Below are 27793 nucleotides of genomic sequence, written 5' to 3'. Positions count from 1 at the left end.
AATTATTAATTATATTATTCTAAAAAATCCAGAAATATTTTTAGGGTCACATGCGAACCGAGTGAGGGGTGTCAGACGCGGGACCCACCCACTACCCCCCACCCCTACCCCACCACCCCCGTCTTACCTGGCGCCAACTCTTTCCAACTGTTTTTAGACTTTTTCTGCCGCCGCGTGTAGTCCACTCACCTTTTCGGCGAGTGTGGTTCCTGCTAGGGTTTCCACTACCCCACAATCCGCCATGGCAGTGACCTTATAAAAACTACTTCAAATCGACTGCCTCCATTCTCTTTCTACGCTGCTGCGACGCTCTTTTTTCTCCTCTATTTTCCGCGCTCCGTGGATGGTGTTTTTATATCTCTGGGGCCCTGGAGATTTTCCTTTCCCACCATTTTTCGTGCTGTGGTGGAAGCTATAATTGAGGCTTGAAGAAGCAGCAACTCGCCGTAATCGTTGCCGTTTCTTTTGAATATATATACACCGTTTTTTGATTTGTTGCAGTGCGGTTGTTTGCTGTGTTTGTTTTCTCTCTAATGGCGCAAGAGCTTGACGATGGAGAGTTCTGGCTGCCGTCGGATTTTCTGACGGATGACGACTTGTTGATGGACTTCAAACCTGTTCATTTGAGAGCGAAGAGAGGCGACGACTCATCGCAGGGGGTTGCGAACTATTGCTACTTCAACTCGGATCTGAGCTCGCCGGTTGAGTCCGTTAATGGCTCCACGGAAACGGAGAGCGACGAAGATGAGTACATCACTGCGTTATCTCGGAAAATGGCTAACTCGACTCTGCAGGATTTCAATTTCTCGTACTACACTGTGAAGGTATTTTTCTGATTTCCGAACTCCATCTGCTTTGGTGTTTCTTCCTTCCGATTTGGTTATGGCGTGGTTGATCGGAAAATTTCTCCGATTTGTAGAATCAGAAGCTCTCCACCTCGCCGCAGTCGACTCTGTACGGTTACAAGCAGGCTTCGAGCGGGGGAAGTCCTGAGAGCGTTTCTAGGGTTTCGTCGCCGCCGGCGGCGGCGGCGGCCAAGGACGCCGGTTGGGAGATACTTTGCGCCGCCGCGGGGGAGGTTTCGAGGATGCAACTGATTGAAGATAATACGACGCCGTTTCACTCAACGAGGCGTTTCGCATCTCCCCCAAATCCAAACCCAAGCACCATTCTCGCCGGAAAACTCAACGCTAACGCCGCCGTTTACCTGAATCAAACTCACGCCCAAGCTCAACACCTCGCTTACCTTCAATTGCAAGCATCTCAAGTTAGTTGCTACATGATCTTATCTCAGATTTTTGTTTCTCAATTTTGCTCGTCATTCAAAATCCTGTTTCTATTTTTTCCCCCACAGTTTCAGCGGATGGAGCAGCAAATGATGAACGGAGCGGTTTGGGGACAGAGCAAAATCGATTCACAGTTTCTGAGCGGGCGGACTGTAGCTTCTCAAAGATCTCAAGCTTTATCCATGGCCGCTTGGCCTACTCTGCAACAATCTCGACAGCAGCAGCTGCATCAATCCGGTTCAGGGATGAGAGCATATTTCCTAGGCGGAGCTGGCGGGGCGAAGAAGGAACGAACAGGAACTGGTGTGTTCTTACCAAGAAGGTTTACGAACGGATCCAATGCTCCAGAGCCCCGCAAGAAACCAGGTAAATTTAAATTTTAACTAATCCGCCATTGATCTGCTTTAATTGCAAGAAATTTGTTGTTTCTGCCAGTCTCATGCGAGTTTATTGTCCAGTAGTCGTTTTCTTGGATCGCTCCATCTCTCTCCTTCGCCATTACTGCTGTCCTTAATTCCTTTTCAGTTAATCTTGTTTGTCTATTTCTCGAAATTCATGTAACTTCAACCTGCAGGATGTTCGACGACAGCCTTGCTCCCCGACAGAGTGGTCCAAGCCCTGAATTTAAACATCGAATCGATTGAGAAACCCCAATCTCACATTAGAACCACCTTCGGAAATCTCCCATCTGATTACGGTACAATCTCTCATCCCCTACCTTAATTTTACAAACTTTCTAACAATCAGTGTTCTAACAATTCAAGAAATTCTTGCAGCAAGTGTTTCTCAGAAGATCAATCAAGTGAAGACAGCAGCAGCCATGGCTGAACAAAGAAGCTTCATACCGCCGCAGAGAGTGATGCACCAAGAATTCAGGCTTCCTCAGGAATGGACCTACTGACCCGATCCGAATGAAAACAACCCGGTTCTAAAATTAAGATATTATTATTATTACAGCAAGATTAGTTCTAGAAAAAGCATAATTTGGAAGTGGTGAAGTTTTATTTACAGAAAAGGGGCGATAGCATTTATTCAGTAGTATTCAGTGATATTTTGTTAACAGTGGTGATTAGTGGTAGCAATAGAAGGCAGTTAGCAGTAGCAAAATTTAGCCATGGAAGGTAAATAAAAATGGTGGCCTGGGCTGGATTCTTCTTCTTCTTCTTCTTCAAGAAAATCTTTCATGGAAGGGGAATGATTTCATTTGGCTGCAGGAACAAGAAAGTGTAAGCAGGTTTGACAGGCAGTGATTATTATTATTATTATTAAGATTATGATTAAATAAATGTGGGTTTTTGTTATTTTGTTTAGAAATGGATTATTACGTGATATTTTGTTTAAATATTTGGGAGAATTAGCTGTTTTGGGGTGTGGTTTTGGTTGTAACCCCAGTGGGCTATTTCTTCTTTTCTGGTTATTAGTGAATGTCGGCTTGGGTTTGTTTTTAGGAAATAATATTTAAAAAATAAATATATATATTTTAATTTGTGATATTTATATAAATGATTGAGATTTTGATTTTTTTCATGGGATAGCACATTGTTGCACATGCTTTGGGCATAATAGTGCACTCTGGCTTTTCACCATTGTGTCTGCTGTCTCTTCCTTGTAACTTGTAATTTACAACTTGCCTGAATTGTTGTTGATGAGCAGTGGTGATTGCAGGATTGTTGTGTGTGTGAGGGAGGGGTTCAGATTGGTGCTATTTTCTTGGTTGCTTTATGCTTGTCTCGCAAATACTTATCTTTTGTTGCCATGGTTGAGTTGAGTAAATCAATATTTTATTTATTTATTCTCATTCCCTGATATTTAAATTATATTGATATTATATTTTGTAGTCGGTAAAAAGTAAGGATAGATAATTTTTTTTGTTTTGGTATAGAAAGTAATGACAATTGTAAAATGATTATTTATGGAAATGATGTAATAATCTGCCGCCGCCGCTTGTGTCCGGCTCTAATGTTTTTATTTACTTACTCTAATGTTTTTATTTACTTTTTGATTAATTAAAATGTAGTGTAAAATAAAAATATAAAAAATAAAAAATATTTTTATTAGTATTTTATAATACTAATATATTGATATTTATACAATTTTTTTTTACAAATATAAAATTCTTTTTGATTAATTAAAATGTAGTACAAATTAAGAAAAAATTAAAAAATATTTTTATTAGTATTTTATAATATTAATATAATCATATTTATACAAAAATGTATACAAATATAAAAATATTTTTAATGTTAAATATAATGACTTAAAAGGTAAATGAGACCGTTAAAGATAGACGGTGGGAGTACTGTTGTTATTGTGGGGAGTTTATATTAATATACTCCCTCCATCCCATTGAAAGGTTTCTATTTTTTATTTTCGTTCGTTTAAAAATAAGGTTACTATTTCCTAATTTATTAATTGTATTACCCACTTCACATAATAAATACCATTTCAACTTATAATGTGCTACACAAATGCCATTACTTTTATATTATACCATATTAATGATAAGTGTATTCCTACATGGGATTATGATAGTGCGGTACAATGTCGTATCTATATATTCATTTGTACGGAGTTTTAAGAATATTGTATTATATTTGAATATAGTAGAAAAAAATTAAATTATTTTTGTTAATAATGTATAATATAAAATTAATGATATTTGTGTAATATATTGTAAATTTAAAAGATATTTATAATGTTAAAATAAATAATACTATAATTATTAAAAAAAATGTATACTTTATTGTCAAGGGACAAAGGGTACGGTAGATAATTTGTTAATAGATTTATTAAGGGTGTGTTTGTTTGGGGGTTTGGATTTTAAGTTGAGATTTGAATAATAAAATTCTTGAATTTGAATAGTTGTATGATGTGATATAAATAGGTGTTGATGCGATGTTTTGAATGTAAAATTAATTTTTAATATAATATAAAAAAAAAAGTATTTAAGTTGATATTTTTTATGGGAAAAAAATTGGATGAATAATATATTTTGGGGAAAATTTCCCAAACAAACACACCCTAATAGTACTACTTTTTTTGTGTTAAAATCAATGACTATATGTGGGCATTCAAGACTGAGGTTGTATTTGTTTTTGAAAATTTTTTAATATGTTTTTTCTAAAATATTAAATATTATACATACTTATTATTTTTATATTATTTATATAATTTTTTTCATTTTACATATAAAAAAAAAAAAAAACTTCTTTAAATCAAAATACAGAACAAACACACCATGAAAGTTTTCATACTATTTCCTCCGCTCTATATCTATATATATTTATTTACTTTTTGCACGGAGTTTTAAAAATATTAGTATTATATTAAGATAAAATAAAAATAAAGGTAAAAAGACTAAATTAATCATATTAGTATTGTATAATATAAAAGTAATGACATTTGTGTAATATATTGTAAATAAAAAAAGTATTTGTAATGTTAGTTAGATAGTACAAATATTAAAAAAAATAAAATAAATATTTTGTTATGGGATGAACCAAAATAAAAAAAATGGATAGATTATTACGGGTTTGAGGGAGTATTATTATTAAGTATGCTAACAATCGTTCTTTTGATGAATCTCTACTGTGTGTAGTATGTTCTTTTTCTTTTCTTTTTTCTTTTTTTTTTTAATTTTTAAATTTTAATTTTTACCCTTTAGATCTTTTAGGTGGTTTTTGATTTGTTGAGTGTGATGGGAATTTGGAATATGGAAGAAAATTATACATACATCATATTCTTTGAAGGCCACGCCATGTGCCTTTGCTTATGGGGGCAGACAACCCCTTCGTCTTCTTCACTTTCCCACTTTATTATTACAAACATATTTCAATATAATAATAATATTATTATTATTATTATTATTTTATTTTTTAAGTTTTCTAAAAAACTTCGATTACTGTGTAATATTTTGACACCTGCCGAGGTTAGGCCTGTTTGGACGTTACTTTCATAGATTTAAAAATGAATAAATAAATAAAAAATTTTAAAATGTCATCCCCCCAAACATAACCTTCCAATTTGAATTTCAACGGTTGCTCACCAACACACTGTGTGTTTTCAATTGCTGACTTGCGTTTGATTTGATTTTTATTATTGTTTTTATTTGAAATTATTATATTTGAATGTCAATGACAAATGACCAAAATTTAAAATTAAAAAGTTAGGTGAAAGTATAAAATTTTATTGCCGGAAATGATAATAAAATAAAAAGAGGAAATGAATTGGGGATTTGGGGGACATTTGGATGCATCCAAACAAGGGACAATGACTGATCTTTCTTGTCATCTGCTTAGGTGCAACCATTTTTACCTGTTTTTAATTTTTTGTAGTTATTTTTATAATTCTTGTTTGGTCATTTACAGGTCTCTACACAAGCAACATATGTCATTCACTTTTAATTAATAGTAATAAATAATATTGTCACATCAAAACAAATATACTCTCTCAATTTTACCGGAGTTAGAACCATTTGATTATGGACATGGTATTTAAAGTGAATATGGTTTAATTAGTTAATAATAATTAGTTATATATTATTTTTTTATAATTAATAATATTTATATTTTTAAAGTAAATTTAATATTCCTTCCGTCCTGCAATAAGGTTGCCATTTGGTTTTTGCATTATTATACTTGACATTAAAAATATCCTTATATTTGAATAATTTAGTCTAAAAATACCATTTTATTGGTATTATAAGAGACTAATAAATATATTATTGTTTTTTTTCTTAATTTGTACTACGATATAATAATTAATATTAAAAAATCAACATAAAAAAAAAGCCAATGACAACCTTGCAGCGGAACTGAAGGAGTATATATGATTAAAAAAATCAAAATATATGTTTAAATATTTAAAATTTATATAGCAATTAAAAAATATATACATAATACAAGTAAATAAAAAAATATTTTTTTTATTTATAATTAACATAAATTAATTTTATAAAAGATGTGTAGTATTAAATATTGATAAAAATATTTATTTTTTTGAGGAAAGAGATATAAATAAAGGGGTTTTGAGTGGGTCATACGTCATTTTGTATGTTATGTTGTTAATTAAGTTGATTTATACTTCTTCCGTCAAGCTAGAAAGTATACATGTTTCTATTTTGGAACGTCCAATTACAAAGTAAATATTTCATTAAATACCTTACTTTTTTCCACAAATATCCCTAATTTACATCACATCATTACTTTTACACCAAAAAACAAGGGCAAAAATGTCATTACACTACTTTTAACTACCCGGAGTGAGTATTTGTTAAATATATTTTGTTTAATAACTTTTACCAAAAATAGAAAGATATCAATTTTTAGGAAGCATACAAAAACTTTTTTTTTTATTGTAATCCTTGTGAAATTCTTGTTATATGGGCCTATTGGGCTTTATATGTTAAAAAGCTTACTGATATTATTGGGCCTTATTGTTAGAATTCTTGTTTGATACAATGGGCCGGGCCTAATACGATTCTTTGTACGGAAATGTAAGACAAGATAATAATGGGTTAACTAGATTGGATTTGGGCCAAATAGAATGTTTAGGTTTGGATCTAAGATTTAAGAAGTGTATTCTTTGAGAGATTTTTATTATTTATTAATTTTATTTTTTTTTACTTAAAAAAAATATTAAATTAAATATTTATTTTTATATTTATTTCGCAAACCTTTTATCATTGTAAGTCAACAATGTAGGGCCTAAGTACTTCTTCTTCGTATTAAAAAAAATTAATTTTAAATTTATAATATCATGTCAATATTTATTTATATTATATTATATATTATTTAAATTAAAATATTTTAAAATATTTTTATAATATATTACATGATAAATAAATATTTAATTTAATATTTTTAAAAAAATTGATTAGTATCGGTGCATTCTGCTTAGTGTGCTTTTTTTTTTTCTTTTTTTTTTTTTGTTTTTGTTTTTTAATGATGTGAAAATTTGCAGCCGCTACCCGAGAGTGCGCATTGGTTAAAGCCCGGATGAACCTTCGTGTTTTTAATTTTATGTATTTTGGTGTTAAAGTAATAATATTATATTAAAATGTTGCATTTATATATGAATAAAATTAATATTATTTATCCGATAAAAAAAATTAATATTAATTTAGGTATTAATAAAATATAAAATAAGTATATGAGTATTATGTTTTCTGTAAAGCTTTTTATTGTTAATTATGGATACCAGTAAATGTACTTATTAATATGAATTTTTAATAAAATATTATGGTAAAAAAAAATAAAAGCGCAATTTTACTATTTATGCAAGTTTTGAGGTCAAATATCTTAATTTAACATAAAATAATTTCATTAAAATAAATAAAAACATTGAGTATAGTATTACGTAATTTACTATTTTATCATTGTAATAAACCAGAAAAGAGCTTCTAGAAGGGACGGTTGGAATCACACCAACAGTGTTCCTAATTCTATAATTTTCTAGGGTTTTTCGCCCAACTGCTTCATCTCCATCAACAGCAATTGAGCTAAAATTCGCAATTTGCAGCTGGAAAGGGACAATCAACGAAGACGGAAAATGGCTGTGCTGGAAGATTCCGAGCTAGAATCGAAATCGCAGAAGAAAAAACCACTTTCCGAAGATGAAAAAAGGAATTGTGATTTCGCTCCATGTTTTTTCTTCCTCAATCAATTCTTATTCATCCTTTCTGAGTTGATCGAATAATAATATTTTGCAGGAGAAAGAAAATCACACCAGGTAGTCTGATGAAAGCTTTGGTAAGACCTGGAGCTGCGGACAAGGCACCTTCTGATGGTGATCAGGTTCATCATTGTTCTAATAGACATTAATTCTTATTTCCATGTGGAATTCGATAGGTTTCTGAAGAACAGAACTGATTTCTGCAGGTTATATATCACTGCACAATCCGTACACTTGATGGAGTTGTTGTTGAGTCGACAAGGGCAGAATTTGGAGGTGAGGTAGAGAGACTATTGTTGTTAAGATTAAGAAATTTTTGAGATGTTCTAGAAGTGCATTATAGTGTTTAAATGCTGTATGGTTCATGCATTGTTTGGCCATGGAATTACTTGTACAGTTCATTTGAAAATTTTAATTGAATTAGGTTGTTCCTGGTAACTTTATGCAGTTAGTGTTCTATATTATCAGCTGCAGCTGTTTTTATCTAAATCTGTGAAGCATTTGTCTTTGCATTGGATGTTTTTGTATCGTTAGGCTTTGTAAGATTGTTTTTGTCAAGTAAAACTCCGTTTATTTGTAGGCAACGGCGTCCCAAAAAGGCAAGTTTTGGGTAAAAGCAAGATGATATTGGGATTGTTAGAAGGCATTCCGACAATGTTTCTTGGTGAAGTTGCTGTGGTATGTTCTTGGAACTTGTTTTTTCGGATCAAATAATTCTAGTGCATTACAACATTGTTTAGTTTAATTTTTTGTAAAATAACTATAAATAAGTGCGGTTTATGCGTGGTTGTCACACGAGATTCCTAGCCCCTTTTTCTGTCTATATTCTCTGGTTTCAAACCTTAAACGACACCTAAATTAGTGCCTAAGTTAGAATAAATATGTGGAATGATCAACCAGTTGTTAGTTATAAAATTATCTTATGGGTATCCTAGAGATTTTTATAGTGGGTAAAAATTTTCACAAGCAAAGAACCTCGAACAAATTGGAAGGAAATTGTAAGAGGAGATACATAGTAGAGAATATCTATATTGATCAAACACAATGATGGTATTCAATCCATATTGGTAATCCCACATGGTGGGGTTAGTTTACTAATGCTATTCTTGATTTCAGTTCAAGATGAAACCTGAGCTGCATTATGGTGAGGAGGGCTGCCCCGTTTCAGTTTCTGGTAGCTTCCCCAAGGATGACGAACTTCATTTTGAGATTGAGTTGATTGATTTCTCCAAAGCAAAGGAAAGAATGTTAGTTTCATTCTTACTAATTGGATATTAATGGTTTGATTAAATAGCATAATGAAACTTCTCACTGTCTCCCTTATGTAATATCGTAATCAAATTCATGATCTATTACTACTTAGGGAAATAGATCATTTTCACTTATGTTTCACTTTTTGGTGCTTTTCCTACATATCATTTTGACATAGTTCGAAAAAATTTCAGGTGGTTACTGAAGATTTGGGGATCATAAAGAAGGTGATGTAATGACTTTAGTTGTTTCTACACAAATTAATAAGTTCTACCATTTTCCTTTTTATTCTAAGCTAAAAGTTGTATCGAAGCAACAAAGATTAACTTTGAATCCATTAATAGGTGAAGGAAGAAGGACAGGGCTGGGAACAACCCAGGGAGCCGTATGAAGTAAAAGTTTGGTATGAAAAAATAGCTTTCTTTTAATGTCTTTTGGTGTTTTTCTTACAGTAATTCTGAGAGCAATATGAAGCAAACTCCCTTTATTGTGTCGTCACTATGCTATATTCCTTATATTAGCATTACAATAATCTCAAGGCCCTTTTGATATTTAAGTTATACTTCCATTTGATTTCTATAGGATTTCAGCCAAGTCAGGAGATGGAAAAATGATTTTTTCACATACAGAAGGAGAACCCTTTTTCTTTACATTCGGGAAATCTGAGGTAAATGGATATTATTTTTTTTCTTGCAGCACCGGGTTTGTCGTTTATGCAGATTCTTTATGATGAATCTGACCTTTAGAAGTTACATTCTTTTGAAAAATCTTATATGTAAAGAACATACATTTCAGCTCTTATTCTTGTTGTTCTTTCTGAACCGCAGATTCCAAAAGGCCTTCAGATGGGAATTGGAACAATGTCGCGTGGAGAAAAGGCCGTAATTTATGTTATGAAGGATTATTTATCAGAGTGCCCTATCATTCCATCCCTTACAGGCATCACTGAAATTCACTTCGAAGTTGAGCTGCTACACTTTATTCAGGTAAATATTACTTGGTGTCTTATATATAGTCATTTACTGTACGTTGAGGTAAATATTAACTTTAGGATCCTTGCTCGCGTATCATGTTTGAATCAAGTGACAGTTCTTTTTCAATTATATTCTTGAGGAGTGATTACTTATCATCTTGGTACAAATTTGGTGGTCGAGAGAATTATTATTTATGTGATGGCTATGTATTCTCAGGTCCGGGATGTTTTAGGAGATGGGCGACTAATAAAACGCCGTTTACGCGATGGAAGAGGTAATCTCAATCTCTATATGTTCAGCCATGATTACCAATCTTGTGTTACCAATGCCATTATATTCCAAGTAAACCTCATTTATGTTGATAAGTTACACAAAAATATAGAAAAAAGAAATGTTCATGGAGTATATGCATTATAAAAATCGTGGTATCGTATACTGTTTACGAAACCTATCGTACTATTTGGCATTACCTAATTTTCCTAGTAACAAAAAGTTTCAACCTTCTCCTTTACTTAATATATTTCATTTTTTCCAATTTATCATTTTGAATTTTTCCTAATTATGACATTAATCATTGCCATGCTAAAATTTGGGCAATGCACTTGTCTTTGCTTTCGAATAATTAGGTGAATTTCCAATGGATTGTCCGCTTAAAGACAGTCTGTTGCAAGTACATTACAAGGGTATGCTTCTCAATGAAGAAAAGACCATTTTCTACGATACACGAGTTAATAACAATGGTCAGCCTTTTGAGTTCAGATCAGGAGAAGGCCTTGTAAGCCTTGTTTAATACTCGTAACTATTTTTGAAAATAATACTTAAAAATAAAATTAATATTCCATATTCCGCTCGATATCTGTTTGTTTTTAATTGTTTTTGGTGTCCAGTATTTTTATCTCATTAATGTTTGAAAATCTTCTGATGCTAGGTACCTGAAGGGCTCGAAATGTGCACCCGATTGATGTTGCCTGGCGAGATAGCTTTAGTAACATGCCCCCCTGATTTTGCTTACGACAAGTTTCCACGGTTAGCTCTAGTTATCCGTACTAGTTCATGAAACATTTCTAGCATTTGATGCTGCAAAAAAAAAAAGTGCAAATATGGGTCCATGCACAAACTTGGTTGCTCGAGATATTTATGTTGCTATAACAATTCATACTTTTGTTCAACTATTCTACTCTCTTATTATATGAACAGACCGGCAGAAGTACCCGAGGGTGCTCATGTCCAATGGGAGATCGAACTTCTTGATTATGAGAAGCAAAAGGTGTGTGTATATTAGATTTCTTACAATTATTTTGAATTCGGTCCTCATGCATATTTTGCTGATTGTAACTCATGGTGCAGGACTGGACTGGTTTCAACTTCAGAGAAATAATGGACGATGTTGAGAAGATTAAAAGCACGGTATCCGAAATCATACTACTCTTACAAACTTCCACTATAATGTCATTGTTTATGGAAGGCAGATAAAGAATAAGTTCCTTTCTTGTTTATTTCAGGGAAACCGGTTATTCAAAGAAGGCAAGTACGACCTTGCGAAGGCAAAATATGAGCATGTACGTTTTCGGGTCCTCTTTATCTCGTTTGATGTGTTATAAATATTCATTCAATTTGGCGGTGAGCTTTCAGGTTCTACGGGAATTCAATCATGTTAATCCTCAAGATGATGAGGAGGGTAAAGAGTTTTCAGATACAAGAGTAAGTATTAGAAGAAATTAGCTCTGTTTATAGTCTAGATATTGTTCCCGGTGCTAATTCTTTTCTTTCTTGCTCGGTTAAAGAATTTGTTGAACCTAAATGTGGCTGCCTGTTGGTTGAAATTGGGTGAGTTCAGGAAGTCGATAGAAGCCTGCAATAAGGTAGACTTCATTTCTCCTACCGATCTTTCTTAGTGTTCGTGTACACGAACTTGAGTTGTGTTCGTGCAGGTGTTGGACACGAACCTGTATCACGTTAAAGCTCTTTACCGACGCGGAATGGCCTACATGGATGCTGGAGATTTTGAAGCAACCAGAGCTGATTTCAATCAGGTATGATCTCGTTTAGTCGTGAGCTTCCATTTGCTCACTATGATCCGACACAATTGATGCTTCCAGATGATGACTGCTGATAAATCATCGGAGCCAACGGCAAAGGCAGCCCTTCTCAAGCTTAAAAAGGAAGAACAGGTCGACAGCGAAAAGAAGCTACCTTTTATACATTAGCACTACAATCTAACCAAATGATCATATGATATGACAACATAGTTTAAACAGGAACTCCAGCGAAGGGCACGTCAACAGTTCAAGGGATTGTTCGACAAGAAACCCGGCGAGATTTCTGAGGTGGGCAGTTGGGATTCAGGACAAGAAGAGGATCCCAACAAAATTCGTGAAGCTGATGTTGGTTGTAAGGATGAGACAGAAAATGAGCATCTTCTTGAGGCTACTGCGCCACCGCAGCCTCCGGCGACCGTATGGTCCCGAATATGGCCTACTGGGAGAAGACTCTTTCATGACTTTGGGTTAGACAAATGCACCATATTGTGATTCCAATGCTTTCAAAACAAGCTTAGTTTTTAAGGGAAAACAGATTTCCACCTAGAAATATGGAGAGGAAATAACCAAATTGTACCAAGAGATAAATTATATATATGTGTTTTCTTTTTTGGGGTAATTTTGAGTTCTTGTTTCATTACGTAACAATTTGTCCCTGTGATCAGTAGGGTGGGCACGGTTCGGGTATTTGCAAATATGCAGTTATATGATATTCGAATCGAACCAAACAAATACCCGAAATTGTGAACCGTATTTGAACCGAAATTTTGTTAACCGAATCGAATATAATTATTAATATAAATTTTTAAAAATAATATCAATAATCGAAATTGAACCAAACAAATATTAAATATGCATATTCAAATTGAATTTTTTCGATTAACCGAAAATTCGATTCGGTTCAGTTCAGCGGCTCAACGGTTCGGTTCGATGTTTTTACCCACCCCTAGTGAACAATACACATTATTACATTGTTAACAGGTACCAGAAGACAATGTGGCCTCTGCATCTTCTATGTGATACTGAAACATTCCGGCGACGAAGTCTCCGGATACATGGCCTCCAACAGCCGCCAGGAAGAACATAAAATCTGTGGCGATTACAGCTATTATTGCCAAGTATGTCATGAACATGGCGAGCCCCCGCAAGGCTGCGGCGGCGAGCACCGCCACCAGCTTCCGGGTATTATGTGGGCTGATGGGATATTTAGAGGAATACTCAGCTGTGAAAGTGAGCAGAAAAACTAAGAATAGAGAGAAAGAGTAGTCGTAGGGGGTTTGGTGATCAGGCCAGCCTGGAAATAGCTTTGCTAAATATGAATACCAGAAGCTGCTAAATGAGAAGAGTTTAAAGCCCATTTGATTGTCAGAATCAGAATGGAATTTTAGAGATAGGGATAGGAATTGTGATTTATATTGGTGCCAAGAATTGTGGGTTCTGATTAAAAAAATAAAAGGACTAGTTATGGTGCTGATCTAGGTTTGTTAGGCATGATGCTGATTGGCTCTAGTTAGCATATTGTAATAATGTATATACGTTTACTTTAAATACTTTAATTCATTATACTAAACATATGATTAGATATAATAAAATAATATTATTCATCATAATCATTTAAAGTAAACACATCCTATGGTATATGGGCTATTATATTAGCATATCATATTAACATAAAGTGTATTGTTTATTTATTTATTACGTAAAATCTGATGATATTTGAAGTATTATCAGCCTCGTGACTAATATACTAATTCATCGTAATAACAATATACATAAATAAGACATGATGATTACATGAATTGCTTGAGGTGGGAAAAGGGGGCTGTGTTGTAACCAATGATATGATTATTGCTATCATTATGTATTGGATATGTGTGTATAGTAAGAATACTTCTCTTCCTTTGAAGCCAAGTCTCAAATTGGAGATCTGAATAAAATAATAAAAATAAAAAATAAAAATCCAAAAAACACTCAATTCATTAAAATCTGGAAAATTTTCAATTATTAATCTTAAAGTTTTTTTTTTAAGCAAGCTCAGGAAATTATTCGTTTGGGACAAATAATTGGCCCATTAAATGCACCTATTGGGCCTCGCCTCCTTTCTCGAAAGCCCACTTCCAAAAATGACGTACCCAACGGCGTGGCCCAAAGCGGCGGCGATAAAAACGCCGCCGTTGTACGACATCACGGCCAGAATCACCATATACCGGAGCCCGGCCCGAACCGCGTGGAACCCGGCCTGGAAGAACACGGCGGCGGTCCGGTGTGAACCGGGTTTCACCAAATCAAGATTGGAGAGAAACTCCACAACAATGGCGACAAAAAAGACGAGGATGATAGCAAGGGCGTACATGCCCGTGTGGTTATCGGGCCAGCCCGAGAACAGGAATTGGGCTTCTTTGCCCCAATAAAAGAAATGGGGCTGGTGGTGGGCGTGGGGGGCCGGCGGCGGCGCCGCCGGCGGAGGAGGAGGAGCAGAGATTGTGCTGTGGTGATCTAGGAAGAGGGATTTAGGGTTCAATTCCATCGTGGAATTGGGGATTTAGGGTTTGTGAATTTTGGGCGTCGAGTTGATTTATATAAGCAGCCATGGATTTTATTCTAACTTGTAATTGAGAAAAGCGTACCTGAACCATCTTCTTTTATGTCTTCTGCAGCGAATATTGTCCTATTCTCTCGTCTGCAAGCAATCCTTGGAGACATAAAAGTGGAAGCCATTAAAGAGGTGTGTAGGTAAAGGAATTGCAGAGGTTAAACTGCAAAACAATTAATTCAAATTTGACCTAAATTGGTATACTCTATAGTAAATTGGGATTATGAACTTAACGTATTGCATCAATGGTGGATCAATGGAGTTATTGTTAGCTAATGAACTGACCTTGGTAGAATGCAGCAATCTAATGGCTTGAACAAGCTCCATGAAATTCCGATGCGACGATCCGCCTTCGCGGACAGAATCGCGAGCCAATCGAGCAAGCTCAGCAGTCGATTTTGTGATATGTTCTTGCTTTCCTTCCATCAAATTACGCACCATTCTCTCAATGGTTGATCTGTCGTTAATGTCCTTGATATCAATCCCTAGATTCCACAATTCCTCGACACATCGAGAATTCACTAGCTGATCGACAAAACAGGGCCAGCCGAGCATCGATTTGCCTGCAGAAATGCTTTCAATGGTTGAATTCCATCCGCAGTGTGTTAAGAAACCGCCAACTGCTTCGTGTTCTAGAACTTCCTCCTGTGGCACCCATCCTGCCATGAATCCCCTCTCCTTAGTGCTGTTTTTCAGCTCCTCAGGAATCTCATCTTCATCGATTATCAAATCAGGCCTAATCGCCCACAGGAATCTCTTCTCGCTGTTGATTATCCCGTGCCAGAACTCCATCAGTTGCTCTCTGGTTAATTCAGTGAGACTGCCGAAGCTAATGTACAGCACCGATTTGGACGGCTGAGAATCAAGCCAGTTCATACAGGTACGTTCGGTTTGGATCAAACTGGATGAACATGAACACCTTCGATTGGGAGAAATAGAGCTCAAGGAAGCGTGCAATGGTCCAATTGCATAAACCGCAGGGAAAATTGAGCGTAGATGAGCGATAATTGGAGCTTCGAGTTCTTCGAACGTGTTGATTATGAGAGCAGAAGCTTTGCTTGATTTTGAGGTCTGGCTAATCTCGAATTGCAGGTACGGATTGTCTGGTGATAACCGACATATGTGCGGCAGATCTCGGCGCCTAATCACGTTTTCCAGACCTGGAATTTTGAATGAGAGTAGGCTGTCCATATCTGCACTTCCTGTAAATCCATCGTTATCAAGCGAGGTAAGTAGGGTTTATGGTAGATAGTCATGCTGCCATCAACAGAGCTCCAAAATTTATAATTTAGACAAAAATTACGAGTAACTATTTTGTATTTTTGTTTGTATAATTCAAATGTATTTATTTTTGTGTTTTATTAAAAATACTATTTTTTTAATTTTACTAAAAAAAATATATTTACACTTTACACGTGCAAAAAATATCATTAAAAAAAATAAGTAACTTTTAAGACAATTTAGTTTTTATTACTATTTTATATATTATTACTTATAATACTCACTTCGATTCATATATTTGTTTTTTGAACCGAGTTTTAAAAATATTAGTAGTATATTGAGATTTGGTATAAATAAAGTAGAAAAATATTAAAATAACTTTAATAGTATTGTGTGATATAAATGTAATGTTTATTAATTTGTTTAATATATTGTAAGTTGGAATGTTGGAAAGGTACTTTTAATATTAAGTAGAAAGTACAATTAAAAAAATAAATAAATATTTCGTTATAGATAAATTATCAAAGAGCGAGAGAATAATATATAAAGGGGTGGAAATAATACAGCACATACTCTATCGAAAAAAATACCGAAAATACCGAAAATTTTTATATACCAAAATTCAGTATGGTAAGGATATGTAGAATGAAAATTTTGGTATATACCGAAATACCAATATTTTTTTTTTCGGTATTTCGATATATATCAAGAATATTGTATGTTACTTTGATATTTTGGTATTTAATATATCGGCATATACCAAAATTTTCAGTATAGAAAATTATTGATGTGGTATGATATGAATATGTATCATACGAGTCAATTTTTGATTTATCAATTTTTCAATATACCGAAATTTAGGTATTGTATTAATATGGAATAATACCATGCCAAAAATTTTAATACGACTATCGTTTTTATAATTTTTGATATACAGTACAAATCCACCCCTAAATATATATGAGTCAAAAGAAGGAAATATAATGATTTTTAAAAAGTCTATATAATTTACAGTAGATAGGAATGTTGTCATTAACAGAGCTTCGAGTTCTGGAACTTAAGGCCATCTTCAACTCATATACTCTAAAAATGCACCATAACTCTATTTTTTACTAATCTTCTTCAAATATTTAATTTTTTTATTATTATTTTAAACATCTTATTATATTTATAATTACAATAATTTATTTAAAAATCTAAAAAAATATAAAAAAACTAAAACAAAATTCAAATTTCAAAAAGAATAAAATTCAAAAAATGGTACAGGATTTAGGGTCGATTGGAGTCAACAAATGCCAAATCCACCAATCCAGTATCATTATAGACGTTGAGTTGGCCATGCTTTAAATAGAAATAATATTATGATCTTCAAATTCTAAAATATAAAATGAAATTATTGTTATTTACTTCCAATAGTTATTTTTCAACGGTAATTCCCAAAAATAATAATAAATAATATTATCAGTCCTATTGGTTTCATTTATTTTTTTGTTATTATATACAAATTAAGAAAAAAAATTCAAAAATACTTTGTCTAATAATACTAATATAAGAACTTTTGTAAAAAAAAATTATACATAATGATATTTTTAATATTAAATATAATAATGCAAAAAATAAATTTGAAGAGGACCGGAATTAAGAAATCAGTGTTTAATTTCCATTACCTTCGCGAACCGGAATGTCGCCGGCTTCGACGAGATGCTGAAGATGAGAATTAATCCAGCAACCAGCGGCGCTGCAAACTCGAAACGTCATCGCCGGAATCCCGAGCTCGCCGGCGACGTCAATGGCGAAGGACATGATTGCATCGCTGATGACGCAAGCCGGAGGTCGGCGCATGGATGAAATCAAGCTTTTGAAGATCGGCTTGGTGAATTTGGGAATGGAGAAGAGCAAATCGGCGACGGAAGTACCAATCCGCGGATGCTCCGGCGGCAAGCCGTCGGGGATGGAAAGAAAGTCAATCCCTCCGGCGGTGTCCGTACCGCCGCCGGCGACGAGGCGGCGGTGGTTGTGGTCGGTGTTGACGACGGTGACGGCGAGGCTTGATCGGCTTAGAAGTTCGGCTAAAATGAGCATCGGCTTGACGTGGCCTTGGCCGGGGAACGGCAGGATGACGATGTGGGGGTGAGGCGCACGCGCGGCCATGGCAGCGATTTAATTAAGCTCTGAACACATGCAATAATGCTATGCATGTCAGTGTGGGCCTATATATATATATATGGTTGGCAAACGGATCAGGTTGGATTGACTTTAGTTCGATCAGCTTTAAACAAATTACAAAACATTTTATTTGAATCTAATTTATTTAATTAAATTGGTTGATATTTTTAATTTTAATTTTACATTTTATTAGTTAGGTTAACATGAATATGTTAACATGAATCTGATTTTATAATCCGTTTAAATTTAAAATTACAATTTCTATTAACAAAATTTTCAAATGCATGATATATATACATATTAAAAGAAAAAAAAATTTATTCATACTATGAAACCAATATTGAAGAATAGAATTAACAAACACTACATAATAATACGGAACACACTTCTTTATTTTTTATTTTTTTATAAAATTGGTCATAAATATTGAATTGTATTAATCAATTTTAGAAAATATATTTAAATTAAATAATATTAATTAAACATGTTAGATGGTAATTTTCAGGTCGGATATTAAGCTGACTCATTTAATTAAATAGATTAAACAGGTTTGACCAAAATCAAGTTAAAATACTATACAAACAAATCCTTTTTACTTTCCATCTTCCGACAAATTGCCCGTTTATTCTCCTTTTATTTATTATTTTTTTTTAAAAAAAAGTTCAATTACATATTTTTATTATATTATAAAATTTTTAATATACAATTATTTAAATTACATATATTGTAATACTCCCTCCGTTTCATATCTATTTATTATTATAATTTTTAAAATATTAATATTATATCATAATATAATAGAAATAAAAGTAAAAAGACTAAACTAATCTTATTATAAAAAGTAACGACATTTGTATAATATATTGTAAATTGAAAAAGTATTTACAATGTTAGGGTGAATTAATTGCTTTTTTTTAGATAAAATAAATATTTAACATAATAATAATAATAAACTTTTTAATAAAAAGTAATTAATAAAAATTAATGATTTTGTTCTTTTAGCATTTTAAATTAAAATCAATGCTATTTATTCTGCATTGTTTTCAGTAAAATTATGACATTTTATTTTATAAAATATCACATCAAAATATTACTCCCTCAGAGTACAATTTTTACCATTTTCGCTCGTCCAACTTCAAATTACTTATTTTTTATTTTAGCAAAATTAATTATACATTGATACTAAAATACTTTTAATTTTTACCTAAATTACAACCTAGAATTACTTTATAAATAAAGTCATTACACACTTTCACTGACTAATAAAATATTATTATTTTTTAATTACAACAAAATTACAAAAGTCTCATTTGGAGTGGAAGAGTAAGAGTATTTTAACACAAATTTAAATTTAATCCCTCATTTCAAATTAATACAACCCTCCGTCCAAATTAAGATGACTCATTTACTTAAGGACACGGTATTTTAGGTAGTGTAGATTAGTAAGTTATTAATAATAATTTATAATATTATTTTATATTTTTATATGAGTAATGTTGTTGGTATTTTAAATATTTTTAGCATTATAAATCAATTAAATATATACAATATGAATATCATTTTGTAGATAATAAAATTTTATATAGTACAAATAAATAAAAAATTAATGAATTTATTTATAATTAAAGTAGAACTAGTTTTATTTAAAATAAGAAATTTTAAATATAGATAGAAATATTTATTTATTGAGAAGAGATATAAAAATAAAGAGGTTATGTGTGAGTCATAGAAATTTAATTAAATTAATTTATATTTGTTAAATATATTTAAAATGAATAAATTTACTAAAAATAAGAAAAAAATCATCTTTAATAGACTGACAAAAAAAAATGACAGAAATTATAAATAAACAACTCTCGAGAATATGAATATCATTATTGGGAGTTTATCACGAATAGATTCTTAGAATTTACTTTTTATAGATAAATAATGGACAAGTGGTATGTCCAATGGTGTATTATTTTATTTTATTTTATTTTTAGCTTGATATGTTCTTTTTAGAAAATAATGGACAACTATTATAATAATAACAACACATTCAAAGATTTATTTATTTATTATTATTTTAAATAGATTCGATTTTATTTTTTTTAAATGACGAATCGAAGCGACAAAAGGCTGAATCTCAGCGAATCGTGGCAGTAAAGCCACTTTGCCGAAATTTAATTCGAATTTGACTCCACAAGATTTAAACAAGCTTATACTTTTGATGAATTTGGAATGAATAATATTTGATATGATATTTAAAAAATATATATATATATATTTGACCTGAAAAAGTTCAAATAATAAAATTTGAATAATATTTAGTCTATATTATTTCTAATAAAAAATATTATTTTTAAAAAAATTATTATATCAAAACATCATTTAAATAGAAGTTCAAATTTAATTTTAAATTTCAAATCAATTTCGAATCACAATCAAATAAACTTTTCGTTTTAACGTAATTAAAAAAAATATATATTATTTAAACATTGAATGAAATAATACTTAATTTTTAGACTTAGGGGATGAACTGAAACTATGATTCTATAAATCTAATAGAAAATTCAAGAATAAAGTCCTATTTCATTTTTTAAACACAAATTTTACATTTTTACCCTTAATTCATTTATTACTTTTAATCTCTATCATACAATTAAGAGCAAATTTGTCAATTCATAACAAAAAAAGATAATAGAAATTGGACGGATGGAGTATTATTTATAATTTACTAACTATATTTTTATTATAATTAAAAATTTTCTTATACCAAATTATAAGTATAATTATTGTCGTAATTGTGACTATTTTCTTATTTCAAATTTCTAATTATAGTTTGTTTTATATGTATATATATATAGTTGTTTCATTAATTAATTTCATAATTTTCATTTAGTGGAAAGACTTATAAATGGACATATCATTTTAACCATTCAATTTTTTCTCATTGAGAAAAGAAATATATATATATATATTTTCTCTTCGATAATTTTACTTTTTTAATTAATTTTATTTAAAAAAAAAATTAAAGGTTTGTTTATTTAGTTAAATAGTTTGAAAAACATAATTTTTTTTTATGTTAATTATAAAAAATTATATAAATAATATAAAAATATAAATATACGAATATTATTTTTTTGTATAAAAAAATGTGTATATATATATTAAAGAACACTCTAAGTTAATAAATAAGACCTGTCGGTGATTCGTGTCGGATTGAATATTTTAAACGGATTAAATTATTCAATCATAACATAACCCGTTTATTATTGTATGAGTTCGTGTTGACACGTTTATTATCGTGTCGGATTTGGGTTGACTCGTGTTGACCCGTATACATAATTAAGTCAAATTTCTTGATTCAAATTAAATAATTTTTTGTTGTATTGTCGTGTTATGTTAGTTTTTATTGATTTGAGCCTAAATTAGGTTGAATAATTTATGTTATGTTATGTTAGTTTTTATTAATTTATTTTTAATTATTTTAATAATTTTTGCTTTATGAGTACATTAGTGTAAAAAATAGTGGAAATTATGTAATAATAATAAAAAGTAAGAATAATTTTACTATGATATGATTATTTATAAAAATGAGACTATTGTTGTGACATCACAAAAATGGTAAATAAGACTATTATATTAAGACGGAGGGAACATTGTATGTATATTAATTTTTTTTTAAAGAATAAAAATTTATAAATATAATAAATAAATACAAAATATAAATATTTATTTATAACTAATATAAATTAATTTATAAATATAATAATTTTTTAAATATAAAAATATATTTACTTATTTAAAAAAAAAAAAATTGAATGAATTTTAAGTAATTTGGGAGCAATAGTGGTAGCTATGACGGGAAGCCAATCAAACACAACTTTCTTTTCCTAAACCCAAATTATAACTCGAATCCGAAAGCTGAGGAAGAACCCTAGTAAATCACCCTCGCCTCACCTGCACAGCCGCCGCCTCCGCTCCCTCCTCCGCGTCCAAGGCCGTCGTCCGCCGCTCGGACGCGACCGCCGGCCCCCTCCGCCTTCCACTTCCTCTTCAAATGTTTGTTGACTTATAAAAGTTTTGTTTATTTTAAAAATTTATGATATGAACTTAATCTTGAAATTATTTTGAACTATTTTTGAAGATATTCTACAGTATATAATTTCTTATATGATGCAGGGGAAATATTGATAATTAGTACAATTTTTTAATATCACTAAAATACCCATGAGTTGTCTCACAATCCATTCCAACACCTCTAATGGCCAATGGGTGTGTTAGAATCAAGCCAAGCATGGCTGAATTTCTAGACATGCAGCTAGCCAAATGTGTTTAGAAATTTTGAAGTAACTACTGATTTCTTGTCCATCCCATTTAATTGCAGTTGGAGTTAGCATTGATTTCATGCTTTGGGTTTGGTAGCCAGTGATCACTTTGTTAGAATTGTAACATTACATCAACTAAGAATCAATGGGAAAAGCATCAAGAGATAAAAGGGTGACCTTACCCTGCTTCTTCACTGCTATCTTACTTTATTGTTTGATACTGCTCTATCTCCTTGTATTTTTCTTATAGGGAATGCTATTGCAGGACATCTACTATAGAAAAGCCAAAGAGGAAGGGTGGCGTGCCCGGAGTGCCTTTAAATTGCTTCAGATTGATGAGGAGTTCAAAATATTTGAAGGTTTGCAACAGCTTTATTACACACATTTACATTGATATATGTTAATTATGATCGTAGTTTTATTTATTCATTCATTTATTTGTATGTGTGAGTGTGTTTTTGGGGTTCTCATCTTGAAATTTTTTCTACTTTTACTGAACAACCTTTACTTATTCATATTTAAACAATTTGTGGATAGATATATATCATAAAATTTATGGTATGATGCTATTCCAATAATTTACAGGGGTGAAGCGTGTGGTGGATCTATGTGCAGCCCCGGGAAGCTGGAGTCAGGTAAATGCTATTATTCTGTTACTTAAATGAAATATTTAGGAATCTTTATTTAATAAACTGATGCCAGTCATGCAGTTAAGAAGGCCAAGTGCTAAAATAAGGCCACCATATGATGGCCATTTTGAAAAGTATTTTGAGAGATGTATACTTTTTTATGTGGGAGTCTGATTATTGATATATCCTGCTCGATTGAGTTTTCTTTTCAAGAATTATTATTGGTTCTTTCATGGTTTTTTGCTTACAATGGCATATGCTGCATCACCTTTTGCCTTGAAAATGTCTTTTGATGGGTGGGGTTACATTACATCTGTTTCTTTTCTTTCTCTTTGCTATTGTTAGTTGTAATTTAAAAATGCTTGGTTATATGCAATATGATTTATATTATATCAAATTAAATGGCCCTGCTTCTTAACTTCTCGAATGTATAGATACCCTATTTTTGTTTTTAAAGGTGTTGAAATTGTTATCCTTTCTCCGGATCTTTTCCGGCCTATATAACCATAATACACATTATTTCTTTTTACTGAACCTTGGTATACCATACTCCAATACAGGTCTTAAGCCGAAAACTTTATCTGCCAGCCAAGCTCTCGCCTGATTCCAAGTAATTTCTTTCCAAGTTATTTCATATTCTTTCCTAGTGTTTATGACATGGCGTTTATCCATATTTCTGCACATTTCACTGTTAAGTTCCATTCTGTTACCAACCCAAATTAATCTTAGGACCACACTATATACTCTATTTATCTATGCCTATAAGGAATATGTGATACCAAATAAGGGCCTGTTTGTTGCATGCCAAAGTAAGTTTGCATTTCTGTCATCATCGTCAACTCCAGTAAATTATTGTCTCAAATGAGATCCCATCATCATCATCATCCACGTTTGGCATTTTGGTTTTACATGCTTTCCTTGCTGTTTATTTACATCCAACTTCCAGTACCTTGTAATCTCATTCAATTACTTATACCAATTAAGTATTTTGAAGTTTCTTGGATGACATGTTCTTGCTTTCACATATTTCTCATATGTATATATTAAGAATTTTCCCATTACTTCTTTGTGTTATAGAATTGCCACTTTATAGTAGTTGAATGAAATTGTCTTACATTTTGCAGGGAGAGTGATCTACCACTGATTGTGGCCATTGACTTGCAGCCAATGGCTCCTATAGAAGGTGTTATTCAAGTCCAAGGAGATATAACAAATGCCCGGACAGCTGAAACGGTATGGAGTTCATTTTTGGTCATCTATGCACAGGCATAATACATATGCTAGTGTACTTTTTGTGTTTTGGTTTTTGTTATTTTTAGGTGAAGTAGTTCCCTTCTATTTTCTTATATCCTTTGTTCACACAATATGCATTCAGTACCTATATAAAATATATCTTTGTTCTCAGGTCATTCGACATTTCGATGGAGGGAAGGCTGATCTTATTGTGTGTGATGGTGCACCTGATGGTTAGTGGAATAACATCAGCCTCTGCTTCTCATATTATGCATGTCTGATCCCTGATTGTGCTACATCTTTTAGTGACTGGCCTGCATGATATGGATGAATTTGTGCAGTCACAGCTCATATTGGCGGTTAGTGTTCTTATTCTTCACTGCTGGCGTAATGTTATTTGCGTTCGTATGCGTGCCGTAAATGCTGTTTTTGTTGCTGTAGTATGATGTTAAAAGAGCCTGGATAGCAAACAATATGTAGGAAATAATGCATGTTATTAATTTTCAGTTGTGAAATGAAGCATTCTAGCAGGATAAACAAACTGTAATAAAATCGCTCTTTAATCTCTCTTCTATCGGAAAATTTTCCTTTTTCCTTTTTAATGCCACATTTTTCTAGTAAGTTATTTCCTTTAAACATTGCTTTTAGCATTTCATTATATGACCATTCTTTTATTAATATTTCTCAAATCATATCCTTGCATAAGCGTACACGAAACATAATTAATTGCTCATACATCTAGCTCTAATGCCAGCCGATGTCCCAAATTTGCCTGCAGGGTTTAACTATAGTTACACATATACTGAAAAAGGGTGGAACATTTATTGCAAAAGTATTTCGAGGAAAAGATACTAGTCTCCTTTACTCTCAGGTTTGTCATAGCATCTTGTTCATATTTAACGGTAAATATAGGATTTCAGTGAGATTAATGTCTTATTTTTCTATAGTCATCCCCTAATTTATTAGCTTGTAGCATTGTGATGTTATATGCAACACAAGCTACATAAAACAAATTGTGAACAATAGCTATCGAATTGGATGGTTGAATTGGGATCAGACACTCTGACCAAAGTACCCGATGACCAAGTGAGATATCTAATGATAGGATCATAAAGGATTCGGCATGATTAGTTTCAGACATGAATTAAATTTGGAGGACAATAAGAGAGAAGTCATAGGACTATTAAGCCCTATTCAAAGGCATTGCAAGCAAGAACTAGTGGATAGTGCAATCAGTCATCAATGGAGGACTTAACTGCTTGACAAGGAAGTTTTCAAATTGATGCGATCAAGAAGTTATCATGTAGAGGAACTCTTTGCATGTTTCTTAACCACTGAAACCCGATCTCATTTAAATAACACCCGGCCTCAGAATACTAGACATCTTCTATCGACCTCAAAATTTAGAGAAATTTTCTTGGAGATCACCTACTTTATTTTCTTGCATATTAGTTTAACATAGTCTTTTGAACTCAGAAGCTTAACTTGTTCAAAAATTCAAGTTTGGACATTCATTACAATTTCACTGTTTGTTTGTTAATTTTCCGGACTTAACACTAATGAATTCTGATTTAATGCCTGGTTGGTTGTTGCAGCTAAAATTATTCTTCATGGAAGTGACATTTGCTAAGCCTAAAAGCAGTCGCAATTCAAGCATAGGTACATTTTCAATTTTCAAATCTTCGGTTCTGTTTGGTGTGCATCCTCTTATCATTGGTGAAACCCATACATATAATTTTTTTTTCTGATGCAAGTCTTATTTTAAGTTCGAGACAAGAAGAATCTAGTGTTGTTTAATGGAATGTGGTTGTAGTCATCAGTTTTTTCCATAGAAGTATGTACAACAACCATTGGTTCTCCTGCAGAGGCATTTGTTGTGTGCGTGAATTACTCACCCCCCGAAGGCTTTAGAGAAGAAGATCTGTACCGCCTCCTGGAGAAAGTCGGAAGCCCTTCAGGCATTCTTGATGATGATCATCAAGGTAATGTAATGTGCAATGATTCTTGGCATAATCAATGAAACAATCCCTCCTCACATGCGAAAGAAATGCCATTGTCAGATTGCAGCAGTGCTTGGTTGGAAGGGCCGAACAAGGTGTATATTCCATTTTTGGCGTGCGGGGACCTTGCTGGATATGACTCTGATCGTTCATATCCGCTCCCAAGAAATCCCGATGGATCTTATCGGACATTAGATCCCGTGCAGCCTCCCATTGCACCGCCGTATAAACGAGCTTTGGAAATGAGGAAAGCTTCAAATCATGGCGTTCAAGTCAGCCTGGAAAAACTTGGCCTTGATCCCTGAGTTTGCTCATCAAGGTATGCATTTTAATTCTATTATAGATACTTGTTATTTGTTAGATAGGCATCATAATGAAGCTGATATTGGAAATTATTGTCATTATTATTATTAGAGGGAGATTTTGTCATTCTAAGTAGAAAGAAAATAGCTTACTGAAATTATATGATAAGAAATAAGAATAAGGCAATGATGACTATGGTAGGAGTATATACCTGAAATTTTAAATATTGTAAATTATATACATATTTTTAACATCATATGTATCAATGAAGTTGGATTGGGTATATGATGTCAATCATGGAACCAATTTTCGATTTAGATTTAAGAGATTGATATTTTTGCCTTTTGTTTGTGTATAAATTAATATGTATAATAGTATATTAATAATTTAGGTAAAAATTAAAAATATTTTGATATTAATATTTGATTATTTCTACTAAAATAATAAATGAATATTTTTTAAATTTTTTTATTTTTATAAAAGAAAAAAGAAATGAATATTTTTAAGTAACTAGAGCCTCAGTAAAAAAAATACTTAAATTAAGATGGAGGAGAAAGTATTATTTTATCTCATATAATATTACTCTCTCCCTCCCACATATTCTGTCACTTTTTTTTAAAAAAAAATAATTACACTTTTTAATCTCATTTTAAATTTTTTAGTTTTTTTTTTTTTCAAGTTATGTTAATCTTAATTTATAATTATTTATATTCTAAGACAATTATTTTTACTAATACATACTTAATTATTTACTAATTACGTCCTCTTAAAATATCATTTCAACGGTTTAGCAGAGAAGTGTCTGACGGAGGGTGTATATTATAATAATATTTAAATAAAAATTTAAATCACAACCAAATTAATCCGTGATATTTTGGTAGAAACAATAAAATAAATTAGTATTATAAATAAATAGTAAAATTGGGCTGTCATCGGCGTATCTCTATCCATGGGCTGTAAAGTTGGGCCTGGTTATCGGGGGCTTCAAATTTTGCGGGGCCATATGAGTTCAAAGATTCTGTGCAGGCATCCGCACCGCACGTGACTTTTTGGCCATATGTTTGGCTGTTTGTAATTTGTAGGGCACTCCCATTTGTTTTAAGGTTTGGATCATGC

The 27793-nt window shown here is 32.1% G+C and overlaps 5 protein-coding genes across 15 annotated transcripts; 3 read left to right on the top strand and 2 right to left on the bottom strand.

Annotated features, from left to right (window-relative positions):
* Positions 1-302: 302 nt before the first annotated feature.
* Positions 303-2779, top strand: LOC127250994 (uncharacterized). Its single transcript, XM_051274510.1, has 5 exons — positions 303-824; positions 920-1267; positions 1355-1652; positions 1861-1983; positions 2063-2779. Exons 1-5 carry the CDS (start codon positions 534-536, stop codon positions 2185-2187), a joined length of 1185 nt encoding a protein of 394 aa, XP_051130467.1. The 5' UTR covers positions 303-533; the 3' UTR covers positions 2188-2779.
* A 4920-nt stretch (positions 2780-7699) lies between these two features.
* LOC127250881 (peptidyl-prolyl cis-trans isomerase PASTICCINO1-like) lies at positions 7700-12841 on the top strand. Of its 2 annotated transcripts, XM_051274334.1 has the most exons (20): positions 7700-7911; positions 7998-8080; positions 8165-8234; positions 8539-8636; positions 9075-9198; positions 9405-9436; positions 9554-9612; positions 9792-9876; positions 10037-10195; positions 10400-10457; positions 10810-10958; positions 11112-11209; positions 11381-11450; positions 11531-11590; positions 11686-11742; positions 11816-11884; positions 11968-12045; positions 12115-12216; positions 12283-12354; positions 12442-12841. In XM_051274334.1, the coding sequence occupies exons 1-20, from the start codon at positions 7836-7838 to the stop codon at positions 12712-12714; spliced, it is 1872 nt and encodes a 623-aa protein (XP_051130291.1). In that variant the 5' UTR covers positions 7700-7835; the 3' UTR covers positions 12715-12841. The 2 variants fall into 2 exon arrangements, with proteins under 2 accessions (XP_051130291.1, XP_051130292.1); XM_051274335.1 differs by lacking the exons at positions 7700-7911; positions 7998-8080 and having other exon boundaries at positions 8165-8239.
* On the bottom strand, positions 11122-18240 carry LOC127250883 (7-deoxyloganetic acid glucosyltransferase-like). 10 transcript variants are annotated; one of them, XM_051274346.1, is made up of 4 exons: positions 17704-18240; positions 15101-16017; positions 14850-14902; positions 11122-11260 (listed from the first exon to the last, which is right to left on the bottom strand). In XM_051274346.1, exons 1-3 carry the CDS (start codon positions 18185-18187, stop codon positions 14891-14893), a joined length of 1413 nt encoding a protein of 470 aa, XP_051130303.1. In that variant the 5' UTR covers positions 18188-18240; the 3' UTR covers positions 11122-11260; positions 14850-14890. The 10 variants fall into 10 exon arrangements, with proteins under 10 accessions (XP_051130303.1, XP_051130297.1, XP_051130302.1 ...); XM_051274340.1 differs by having other exon boundaries at positions 14850-14914; positions 17704-18239; XM_051274345.1 differs by lacking the exon at positions 11122-11260 and adding an exon at positions 12908-13327.
* Positions 14159-14894, bottom strand: LOC127250884 (copper transporter 4-like). Its single transcript, XM_051274347.1, has one exon. The coding sequence runs from the start codon at positions 14747-14749 to the stop codon at positions 14294-14296; it is 456 nt and encodes a 151-aa protein (XP_051130304.1). The 5' UTR covers positions 14750-14894; the 3' UTR covers positions 14159-14293.
* A 3807-nt stretch (positions 18241-22047) lies between the features above and the next one.
* Positions 22048-26984, top strand: LOC127251144 (putative tRNA (cytidine(32)/guanosine(34)-2'-O)-methyltransferase). The gene is made up of 12 exons (XM_051274744.1): positions 22048-22246; positions 22572-22684; positions 22778-22871; positions 23098-23147; positions 23702-23751; positions 24266-24374; positions 24547-24607; positions 24681-24733; positions 25153-25245; positions 25970-26033; positions 26240-26356; positions 26435-26984. Exons 2-12 carry the CDS (start codon positions 22658-22660, stop codon positions 26677-26679), a joined length of 963 nt encoding a protein of 320 aa, XP_051130701.1. The 5' UTR covers positions 22048-22246; positions 22572-22657; the 3' UTR covers positions 26680-26984.
* Positions 26985-27793: the final 809 nt, after the last annotated feature.

This window comes from Andrographis paniculata, unplaced genomic scaffold, assembly GCF_009805555.1.
Source record: "Andrographis paniculata isolate CXL003 unplaced genomic scaffold, ASM980555v1 Contig38END, whole genome shotgun sequence".
In the NCBI taxonomy this organism is placed as follows: Eukaryota; Viridiplantae; Streptophyta; class Magnoliopsida; order Lamiales; family Acanthaceae; genus Andrographis; species Andrographis paniculata.
The sequence above is the reverse complement of the archived record's forward strand: the minus strand, read 5'-3'. Positions and strand labels throughout refer to the sequence as shown.

What these genes read in the sequence shown, in the direction of transcription:
- LOC127250883 (XM_051274340.1), bottom strand. Translation starts at nt 18,187, where the DNA reads ATGGCCGCGCGTGCGCCTCACCCCCACATCGTCATCCTGCCGTTCCCC. An exon ending in CGACATTCCGGTTCGCGAAG is followed by an intron (nt 16,018 to 17,703) that starts GTAATGGAAATT and finishes ATGGATTTACAG; the next exon opens with GAAGTGCAGATATGGACAGC. An exon ending in GATTGCTGCATTCTACCAAG is followed by an intron (nt 14,915 to 15,100) that starts GTCAGTTCATTA and finishes TATGTCTCCAAG; the next exon opens with GATTGCTTGCAGACGAGAGA.
- LOC127250884 (XM_051274347.1), bottom strand. Translation starts at nt 14,749, where the DNA reads ATGGAATTGAACCCTAAATCCCTCTTCCTAGATCACCACAGCACAATC.
- LOC127250994 (XM_051274510.1), top strand. Translation starts at nt 534, where the DNA reads ATGGCGCAAGAGCTTGACGATGGAGAGTTCTGGCTGCCGTCGGATTTT. An exon ending in TCTCGTACTACACTGTGAAG is followed by an intron (nt 825 to 919) that starts GTATTTTTCTGA and finishes TCCGATTTGTAG; the next exon opens with AATCAGAAGCTCTCCACCTC. An exon ending in TTCAATTGCAAGCATCTCAA is followed by an intron (nt 1,268 to 1,354) that starts GTTAGTTGCTAC and finishes TTTCCCCCACAG; the next exon opens with TTTCAGCGGATGGAGCAGCA.
- LOC127251144 (XM_051274744.1), top strand. Translation starts at nt 22,658, where the DNA reads ATGGGAAAAGCATCAAGAGATAAAAGG. An exon ending in GGAGTTCAAAATATTTGAAG is followed by an intron (nt 22,872 to 23,097) that starts GTTTGCAACAGC and finishes AATAATTTACAG; the next exon opens with GGGTGAAGCGTGTGGTGGAT. An exon ending in TCTTGATGATGATCATCAAG is followed by an intron (nt 26,357 to 26,434) that starts GTAATGTAATGT and finishes TGCCATTGTCAG; the next exon opens with ATTGCAGCAGTGCTTGGTTG.
- LOC127250881 (XM_051274334.1), top strand. Translation starts at nt 7,836, where the DNA reads ATGGCTGTGCTGGAAGATTCCGAGCTAGAATCGAAATCGCAGAAGAAA. An exon ending in ATTTGGGGATCATAAAGAAG is followed by an intron (nt 9,437 to 9,553) that starts GTGATGTAATGA and finishes ATCCATTAATAG; the next exon opens with GTGAAGGAAGAAGGACAGGG. An exon ending in TTGATTATGAGAAGCAAAAG is followed by an intron (nt 11,451 to 11,530) that starts GTGTGTGTATAT and finishes CTCATGGTGCAG; the next exon opens with GACTGGACTGGTTTCAACTT.